Source organism: Bombina bombina, chromosome 2 (assembly GCF_027579735.1).
Source record: "Bombina bombina isolate aBomBom1 chromosome 2, aBomBom1.pri, whole genome shotgun sequence".
Taxonomy (NCBI): domain Eukaryota; kingdom Metazoa; phylum Chordata; class Amphibia; order Anura; family Bombinatoridae; genus Bombina; species Bombina bombina.
In genome coordinates, this window is record NC_069500.1 from 750,657,274 (window position 1) to 750,667,975 (window position 10,702).

Below are 10,702 nucleotides of genomic sequence, written 5' to 3' on the forward strand. Positions count from 1 at the left end.
CACACTTTCAATTTTACATTTCTAAAAAACTTTTGTAAATCCTTATTGAGCTCAAAAAAGTTAGTATGCAAATAGGGGCAAAAGGACAAGCCTTTCTCTAATACATTTAGTTTGTCTATGGACAGTTATTTTCCTGATATATTTAGTACGGTTGGAACTTCAGATCTTACCCCCTCCTTGTGGTCAGTCCGTATTAAGTCCTGTGTAATCGTATTATCATTATTATCGGTTACTACCGTTGTTTGTTGAAAAACTGCCATCCCCTCCGACTCGATCTCCTTACTCCGCCTCTGCCTCTTGCTGTGTTTCCTCCCGCCTCTGTTCCTGGGCCTTCGTTGCTGGAATCCAAAGGGGAGGAATCATCAGACTCTGTACATGACGTCACCACTCCTCCTTCAAAACCTGTTGCTCTATCCTGGTGTCTATTGGTCCTTTGTCCACCGGTCCATTTGTTATTGCCGTAACCCTGGTAACCATTTCTCCACTTGTATACTTTTCCCGTTTGGTAATCCATTTCATCTCTTTGGAACTTTTGTCTTTTCCTTTGTTTAATTATTTTCTGGAGTTCCGCTGTTTTATTCTCCACTTGTTTGGTTAAGATATCCCAATCCTCTGGTGATAAGGTTCTCAACAATTCCTCTTTACTCTGTTTTATTTTGTCCTCTTGTACTGCTATCTCTTTAATCAGCGATTCTACTGTCAAAACCATCCGATCATAAGAGCATTTGTTGATTATTGACTCAAATGTATCACAATATTCTTTGTTATTTTTTAACAATGTTGGACAAATATTCATCCTCAGACCCCTAGGGATCCTTTTTACTCTATAGTACTCCGATAGTGTACTCACATGTAAGTCAAATTTAGCATTTTTGTATGTCATTTGCTCATACTCTGTGCTTAAATTCTCTGTAGGGGCTACCCATAGAAAATTCCTTGGGCCTTTTGACAGAGCTGTAATCCTGGCCGCATCCAATGCCGTGTAAGCAAACATTTCTTTTACAAGATATGACGAGTCCACGGATTTCATCCTTACATATGGGATAACGCCTCCTGATTAGCAGGAAGTGGCAAAGAGCACCACAGCAGAGCTGTATATATAGCTCCTCCCTTCCCTCCCACTCCAGTCATTCTCTTTGCCTGTGTTAGTGATAGGAAGAGGTAAAGTGAGGTGTTAGTTTAGATTCTTCAATCAAGAAGTTTTTTATTTTAAAATGGTGTCAGTGAGTACTATTTTTCTCAGGGAAAGATCGTCAGTCTATAACTTCCCAAGAGGAGTGGAGACATTTTAGTTTTCTGCCCTGATGTTGATAATCTTAGCAAACGTTATCTAAGATCCATGCTGGTTCCCACAGAGCAGCTGAAGGTAGTGTAAAGAAAAATCTTCAGTGTGGAGAACGGTGTCATGCTACAAGCAGCATTGAGGTATGTTCAGTCTTTTGTTTCTGGGGAGACTTGATACATCAGAACAGGCTGACATTATTCCCTAACTGGGGAGGGGTTATCAGTATGCACTGTAGGAGAAACGGTGTACCTGGAATTCCCTTTTATTTTACTTATTTAATAGTGTGTTGGTGTTTTCACTTTAAATTTATTGTATGGGCTGAGGCTGGGAGATGCAGTTGCTGGCGGTTATAACTGGCTTGGCTGGAGACCATATTCACTGAGATGCGCTTTATTGCGTTGAGTGTGTATAAGAGGGGAACATGGTTTTAGTATAGTTGGAGGACCGACATGTTTTTCCTTTTTTATCTACCCATGCGGGTATCGGTAAGGCTAAGAGTTACGCCCACGGTGGGCGGGGCCTATTTTCGTGCGCTAAGCCGCGCAGTGTGTGTTCGGATCGGCAGCAAGGTCCTGAGGCTCCGGTGGGGCCTAGCTCAGTTTTGTACTCGTAGGGTACAGAGAGACTTGAGATTGTTTCTTCAGTGTGTTCTGGGGGCAGGTAGGCGCCACAGCACAGCTGTGGCGAGGTGCAGGGCCTGAATTGATATAAATTAATAAAGCTTTTATTATTTAAAGGCGCAGTGCGCTTTTTAGTTCAAAGTTTTTGAGTATATGTTTTGACCTCAGAGCTCAATATATAAGTAAAGAACGACTATTATTGCTATTGCTAGTCTGTTTAACATGTCTGAACTTGAGGAAACTACTTGTTCTATGTGTTTAGCTGCCATTGTGGAACCCCCTCTTACTTTTTGTCCCTCATGTACTGAGAGGGCCTTACAATGTAAAGAGCGGATTTTCTTTAAGGAAAGTGTGTCTAAGGATGATTCTCAGTCTGATGAGAATCAGGGTATGCTGCTTCTTTCTCCCCATGCGTCACAACCTTTAACGCCCACCCAAGCGACGCCGGGTTCTTCAACCGCGTCTACCTCATTTACTCTGCAGGATATGGCTGCAGTTATGTAATCTACCCTTACAGAGGTTTTATCTAAGTTGCCAGTGTTACAGGGCAAACGCAGCAGAACAGAAGTCAATTTGAATACTGCAACCTCTGATGCTTTGTTGGCAATTTCCGATGTACCCTCACAGGGATCTGAATTGGGGGTCAGGGAACTTCTGTCTGAGGGGGAACTTTCCGACTTGGGAAGTGTGTTACCTCAGACGGATTTGGACGTCATGTCCTTTAGATTTAAGCTTGAACACCTCCGCCTGTACTTCGGGAGGTTTTAGCGACTCTGGATGATTGTGACTCTATTGTGGTACCACCAGAGAAATTGTGTAAGATGGACAAATACTTAAAGGTGCCTGCTTACTCTGATGCTTTTCCGGTTCCTAAGAGAATCTCAGAAATTATTACGAGGGAATGGGAAAGACCGGGTATCCCGTTCTCACCTTCTCATAATTTTAAGAAAATGTATCCCATATCTGACACTGTTCTGGACTCTTTGGCAAACAGTCCCTAAGGTGGAGGAAGCTATATCTACCCTGGCTAAGCGTATAACTATTCCTATTGAGGATAGTTGTGCTTTCAAAGACCCTATGGATAAAAAATTGGAGGGTTTTCTAAAAAGGTTATTTATTCATCAGGGTTTCCTTTTACAACCGACGGCCTGCACTGTACCAGTTACCACTGCGGCGGCCTTTTGGTTTGACACCTTAGAAGAGTCTCTTAAGACTGAGACTCCTTTAGAGGATATTTTAGATAGAATTAAGGCTCTTAAGCTGGCTAATTCTTTTATTACGGATGCAGCCTTTCAGATTGCCAAATTGGCGGCTAAGAATGCCGGATTTGCCATTTTAGCGCGTAGAGTGTTATGGTTAAAATCTTGGTCTGCTGATGTGTCATCTAAGTCAAAGCTTTTGGCTATTCCTTTCAAAGGAAAAACCCTATTCGGGCCTGACTTGAAAGAAATAATTTCTGACATTACGAGAGGTAAGGGTCATCTCCTACCTCAGGATAGAACAGCTAAACTGAGGGGTAAACAAAATAATTTTCGTTCCTTTCGGAACTTCAAAGGAGTCCCCTCTTCTTCCGCTAAACAGGAAGGGAATTTTGCTCAGGCCAAGTCCGTCTGGAGACCCAACCAGGCTTGGAACAAGGGTAAACAATTAAAGAAGCCCACTGCTGCTACCAAGACAGCATGAAGGGGCGGCCCCCGATCCGGGACTGGATCTAGTAGGGGGCAGACTTTCTCTCTTTGCCCACGCTTGGGTAAGAGATGTTCAGGACCCCTGGACACTGGAAATCGTGTCCCAAGGGTATCAACTGGAATTCAAAAATTCTCTCCCAAGGGGAGGTTTCTTCTTTCATGATTGTCTGTAGACCAGATAAAAAGAGAGGCGTTCTTACGCTGTGTAAACGACCTCTCTACTATGGGAGTAATTCATCCCGTTCCAAGACTGGAACAGGGGCAGGGGTTTTACTCAAATCTTTCGTGGTTCCCAAAAAGAGGGAACGTTCAGACCCATTTTAGATCTCAAGAGTCTAAACAAGTTTCTCAGAGTCCCATCCTTCAAGATGGAGACTATTCGAACTATTCTACCGTTGATCCAGGAGGGTCAATATATGACTACCGTGGACTTGAAGGATGCATATTTTCATATTCCTATCCACAAGGATCATCACCAGTTCCTAAGGTTTGCCTTTCTGGACAAACATTTTCAGTTCGTGCCTCTTCCCTTCGGGTTAGCCACAGCACCCAGGATCTTCACAAAGGTTCTAGGGTCCCTTCTGGCGGTTTTCAGGCTGCGGGGTATTGCAGTGGCGCCTTATCTGGCCGATATTCTGATCCAGGCGTCATCTTTCCATCTGACAAAATCTCCTACACATATGGTTCTATCCTTTCTGAGGACTCACGGGTGGAAGGTGAATCTAGAAAAAGTTCACTAATTCCACAGACAAGGGTTCCCTTCTAGATTCTATATCCATGAAAAGTTTCTTGACAGAGGTCAGAAAATTAAAGATTCTGAATACATGCCGAGCCCTTCAGTCCAATCCTCGACCATCAGTGGCTCAGTGCATGGAGGTGATTGGATTGATGGTGGCAGCAATGGACATCATTCGGTTTGCTCATTTTCATCTCAGACCGCTACAACTGAACATGCTCAGGCAGTCGAATGGAGATTATGCAAATTTGTCTCCTCAGATAGCTCTGGATCAGGAGACAAGAGACTCTCTTCTTTGGTGGTTGTCGCCGGATCATCTGTCCCAAGGGACGTGCTTCCGCAGACCTTCATGGCTGATAGTGACAACGGACGCCAGTCTACTAGGTTGAGGTGCAGTCTGGAATTTCCTGAAGGCTCAGGGTGTGTGGACTCAGTCGGAGTCTCTACTTCCAATCAATATTCTGGAATTGAGAGCAATATTCAATGAGCTTCAGACTTGGCCTCAGTTGGCTTCGGTCAAATTCATCCGTTTTCAGTCGGACAACATCATGACTGTGGCTTACATCAATCATCATGGTGGAACAAGGAGTTCCTTAACGATGACAGAAGTATCCAAGATAATTCAATGGGCGGAGGCTCACTCTTGTTATCTGTCAGCGATCTACATCCCAGGAGTGGACAACTGGGAAGGGGACTTTTTGAGCAGACAGACGTTTCATCCGGGGGAGTGGGAACTCCATCCGGAGGTCTTTGCCACTCTGAGTCTCAGATGGGGCAGACCGGAATTGGATCTGATGGCGTCTCGTCAGAATGCCAAGCTCCCGAGATACGGATCCAGGTCAAGGGATCCTCAGGCCGAACTGATAGATGCCTTGGCAGTGCCTTGGTCGTTCAACCTAGCTTGTGTTTCCACCGTTTGCTCTCCTTCCTCGGGTGATTGCACGGATCAAACGGGAGAGGGCTTTGGTAATTCTAATCGCGCCTGCGTGGCCTCGCAGGACTTGGTATGCCGATCTAGTGGACATGTCTTCTCTGCCGCCGTGGAAGCTTCCATTGAGGCAGGACCTTCTCATTCAGGGACCCTTCCAACATCAGAATCTAGTTTCTCTGCAGCTGACTGCTTGGAGATTGAACGCTTGATTTTATCTAAGCGGGGGTTCTCTAATTCGGTCATTGATACTTTGATTCAGGCATGTAAGCCTGTTACTAGAAAGATCTACCATAAGGTATGGCGTAAATATCTTTATTCGTGCGAATCCAAGGGTTACTCATGGAGTAGAGTTAGGATTCCCAGGATTTTATCTTTTCTCCAAGAAGAATTGGAGAAGGGGTTATCAGCATAAAGGGACAAATTTCTGCTTTGTCGATTTTACTACACAAGCATTTGGCAGATGTTTCAGACGTTCAGTCCTTTTGTCAGGCTCTGATCAGAATCAAGCCTGTGTTTAGACCAATTGCTCCACCCTGGAGTTTGAATTTAGTTCTTAATGTTCTTCAAGGGGTTCCGTTTGAACCCATGCATTCCATAGATTTAAAGTTGTTATCTTGGAAGGTTTTATTTTTTGTTGCTATTTCTTTTGCTCGTAGAGTTTCCGAGCTTTCAGCATTACAATGTGACTCTCCTTATCTTATTTTTCATTCTGATAAGGTGGTTTTACGTACTAAACCTGGTTTTCTTCCTAAGGTTGTTTCTAATAAGAATATTAATCAGGAAATTGTTCCTTCATTGTGTCCTAATCCTTCTTCTAAGAAGGAGCGTTTGTTGCATAACTTGGACGTGGTCCGTGCCCTGAAGTTTTACTTTCAGGCGACTAAAGAATTTAGTCAATCATCTTCATTATTTGTTGTGTTTTCTGGAAAGCGTAGGGGCCAGAAAACTACGGCTACCTCTCTTGTTGGCTGTAGAGTATCATCCATCTGGCAAATGAGACTGCTGGACAGCAGCCTCCTGAAAGAATTAGGGCTCATTCCACTAGGGCTGTGGCTTCCTCATGGGCATTTAAAAACGATGCTTCTGTTGAACAGATTTGCAAGGCTGCAACTTGGTCGTCTCTTCACACTTTTTCCAAATTTTCCAAATTTGACACTTTTGCTTCATCTGAGGCTGGTTTTGGGAGAAAGGTTCTTCAAGCAGTGGTGCCTTCCATTTAGGTTCCTGTCTTGTCCCTCCCTTTCATCCGTGTCCTATAGCTTTGGTATTGTATCCCATAAGTAAGGATGAAATCCGTGGACTCGTCATATCTTGTAAAAGAAAAGGAAATGTATGCTTACCTGATAAAAATTTATTTATTTTACGATATGACGAGTCCACAGCCCACCCTGTCATGACAGGTATTTATTCTTGTTAAACTTCAGTCACCTCTGCACCTTTGGCTTTTCCTTTCTCTTCCTAACTTCGTCGAATGACTGGAGTGGGAGGGAAGGGAGGAGCTATATATACAGTTCTGCTGTGGTGCTCTTTGCCACTTCCTGCTAATCAGGAGGCGTTATCCCATAAGTAAAAAAGAAAGAAATTTATCAGGTAAGCATAAATTTCCTTTTTCGTTCCATCTGTAGCCTTAGTATCCATTTTATTATATACTCCTGTTGCACATTTTAGGCAAAAAGTATCCAACTATGCAAGATAATATTAAACAGCAACACTTGGAGTTTGGTGCATGTGAAATCAGGGACTTCTGCCAAATTCCCCCAATCACAATATAACACAAAGAATGTCCACAGCACCGTCTTTATCCTTTACTTTATTATCTGTTTAAGGTACAGACATTAAAACAGCGATGTTTCGAGTGTCACCACTCTTAATCATGCTAGTTACATTATACTATGTTACACACTTTTAAAAGAACTCAGTTTCGCACCAACCACCCAACAATGTGGCTCTGCTGCCATCTACTAACAAAAACTAATTATTACATACTAAAAAACATTCTTAACCAATACATAGAAGAATGTAACATATTTTAAAAAGTAAGGAGACTTATAAGATGTTAAACTTGAACCCTATAAGTAATATACAAAAAGAAATTGAAAGGTTGTTGAATAGAGCATACGAAAATAAAGTGATTGATAAAAAGCTGAGGGAATATCTATTCAACAAAGAACCAATAAATCCAATTTTTTACACAGTACCAAAGATACATAAGAATTTAGCTAGACCACCAGGGAGACCTATAGTCTCTAGTGTTGACTCTGCATTTACAAATATTTCAAGATTTTTAGATAAGTTGTTGCAACCCGAAGTCACTCAGATGTCTTCATACCTGTGAGATACAGGAGACTTTTTAAATAAAGCTAAGGAATTGTGTTTTGAGTCCAGTAAATTCTTGATGTATACTATGGATGTCAAGAGCCTGTATACGGCCAAAAAAAATGAAACAGGAATTGGGATAGTGAAAAAGATTTGTAAATTAAATAAGAAATGTTCAGAAGTACAAGTCAAGTTTATTGAAGATCTGTTGAGGCTTATCCTCTACTGGAATCATTTCATTTTTCAAGATGATTAGTACATTCAAGCAAAAGGGACAGCAATTGGGACAAACGTTGCCCCATCATATGCCAACTTATTTATGAATGAGATAGAAGAAAGAGTCATCTATGAAAATGAGAAGTTTATATTGTATGGAGCCACATGGTGGCGGTTCATAGATGACGTGTTTGGCATATGGTGGGGCAGCGTTGAGTCCCTAGAAGAGTTTGTAAGAGAGATAAATGGAGCTGTTAAAGTTTTGGAATTCTCAATGGAGTATAGCGAGGAATCAGTTACTTCTTTAGATACCAGAGTAGTGAAAGAAGGGAATAAACTGGTGTTTGATCTATACAACAAAGAAACAGATAGAAACACACTGCTTAGCTATGAGAGCTTTCATCCCAGAGGGCTAGTCAATTCTCTACCAAAAAGCCAATTATTAAGGGTGGATAGAATAGTAACTGACATCAACACCAAGGAGTTAAGAATGAAAGAAATGCAACAGAAATTCCTTAATAGGGGCTATCCTAAAGATCTGATTAGCAAGCAAACGTTAAGTGTTAAGGAGAGTAAACCCATTAAAAAGAAGGGTAAACCAGACGATAGACTAGTCTTGGTCACACAGTTTAATCCCAATAGTCAGGAAATCTCACGTATAGTAAAAAGACATTGGCACATTCTGAAAGAATGTAATAAGGATATGGAAGTTTTCAATAATCCCCCACTAATGGCATATAAGAGAGTGAAAAATCTTAGAGATCAGCTAACTAGTACAGATGTAGGGTCAAAGAAGAAAGAGAGGCAGGTATTTCTGAATAAAAAGAATTTGGGATGCTTTCCCTGTTTAGGCTGTATGAGCTGCCATTCCATAATAAAAGGGAAATACTTTTTTCACCCCAGAAATGGGAAAAAATATGAGATAAAGGAATACTACACGTGTGAATCTACATATGTTATATACCTTATAAAATGTTCGTGTTCTCTGATCTACATAGGGGAAACAACCCATATGATCAGAGACAGGATATGTCAACACCGCTCAAATATAAGGTGTAAAAATGTAGAAGCCCCAGTGTCCTATCACTTCTTAAAGTGTGGACATCAAATAAGCCAATTGAGATGGCAAATAATTGATAGTGTGAGTCCTCAAAGAAATGGAGTGAATAGGGAAAAATTACTAAAACAAAAAGAAATGTTCTGGATTTATGAGCTAGGGAGTATGATACCAAAAGGGTTTAACAGAGAGTATGATTGGTCAATTTTCCTGTAGAATTTTTCTTTAAAGGGACACTAAACCCAAACATTTTCTTTCATGATTCAGGAAGAGAATACAATTTTAAATAACATTCCAATTTACTTCTATTAGCTAATTTGCTTCTTTCTTTAGATATGCTTTTTTTTTTAAGAAATAGCAATGCACATGGGTGAGCCAATCACACAAGGCATCTATGTGCATCTACCAATCAGTAGCTATTGAGCATATCTAGATATGCTTTTCAGCAATGAATATCAAGAAAATGAAGCAAATTAGATAATAGAAGTAAATTAGAAAGTTGTTTACAATTGCATGCTCTTTCTAAATCATGAAAGAAAAAATTTGGGTTTCATGTCCCTTTAAAGTGATATATATTAGAGTTAAATTTTTCTATAAGGTGATTTAATAAAATTTTCTATAAGGTGATTTATTGAATACACATTAGATTAATAAGGCTGTAAGTTAACTGAATATATAAAATATGTTGCATTCTTCTATGTATTGGTTAAGAATGTTTTTTAGTATGTAATAATTAGTTTTTGTCAGTAGATGGTAGCAGAGCCACATTGTTGGGTGGTTGGCGTGAAACTGAGTTCTTTTAAAAGTGTGTAACATAGTATAATGTAACTAGCATGATTAAGAGTGGTAACACTTGAAACGTCGCTGTTTTAATGTCTGTACCTTAAACAGATAATAAAGTAAAGGATAAAGACGGTGCTGTGGACATTCTTTGTGTTATATTGTGATTGGGGGAATTTGGCAAAAGTCCCTGTTTTCACGTGCACCAAACTCCAAGTGTTGCTGTTTAATATTATCTTGCATAGTTGGTTCCTTTTTTTACATAGAGATGCTCAGGTGATATTTTCCTGTCCGCTTTTTACAGTTATACTGCATCAGTTTCAAGTGATTTAGCATATGAGTATTATGTCCCTTTAATGTTGTTTTATACACACAAACACTTACATACACACCCAATGTATTTATATGTATATAATCTATACACGTTGGTTATTGCCTTTTGGCCTGAGGATGGACATTTTTACATGCCTGGGGTGACATTTTTATTTGTACTTCAGGACTGAATACTGAGAAGCCAGAACACATGAAGTGGCATTTGTATATAGATGATGTTGAATAATCCCAAAAGTTAAGAGCCTTAGTAAAATTTTAGGAGATGTTACTCCCTGGCTCTCAGGATGTGTAAGGCTGTACAATGTAAACAGCCGAATCCTCGCACACTTCTGGGAAGGTCAGGGTAATAGTGCCAAAAAACGAACTGCCACTCCTTTGCTTAAATAAAAAGCTCCTTTATTTGAAAGCACTAAAAGGCAACTTTTTCGACTCTCTCTCTGATAATCAGCAGAATCTACGATTTACTATGAACACAAGCAGAAAAGAGATGCCCTTCCTTGATGTACTTATAAAACCTGATATAAGCAAGCACAGTATAGGAGTAGAATTATATAGGAAGGAAAGTGCAGGCAATTACTCTCCTGATGGCAAAGTCTAGCCATCCGAGACATGTCATAAAGGCCATTCCAAAAGGCCAGTACATGAGGACAAAAAGAAATTGCAGCACGGAAGAGGCATATGAAGTACACTCAAAGAGAACTACGGAACAGTTCTTGGAGAGGGGGTACAGGATACAGGAT

At 40.6% G+C, this 10,702-nt stretch overlaps 1 protein-coding gene across 1 annotated transcript in view; it reads left to right on the forward strand.

Annotated features, from left to right (window-relative positions):
* The first annotated feature begins 8,066 nt into the window (after window positions 1–8,066).
* ODF3L2 (outer dense fiber of sperm tails 3 like 2) overlaps window positions 8,067–10,702 on the forward strand; it is a 53,565-nt gene continuing 50,929 nt past the window's right edge. Inside the window, exon 1 of the mRNA XM_053700033.1 lies at window positions 8,067–8,646. Within this exon, the coding sequence (XP_053556008.1) occupies window positions 8,067–8,646 (580 nt within the window). The remainder of the gene's footprint in view (window positions 8,647–10,702) is intronic.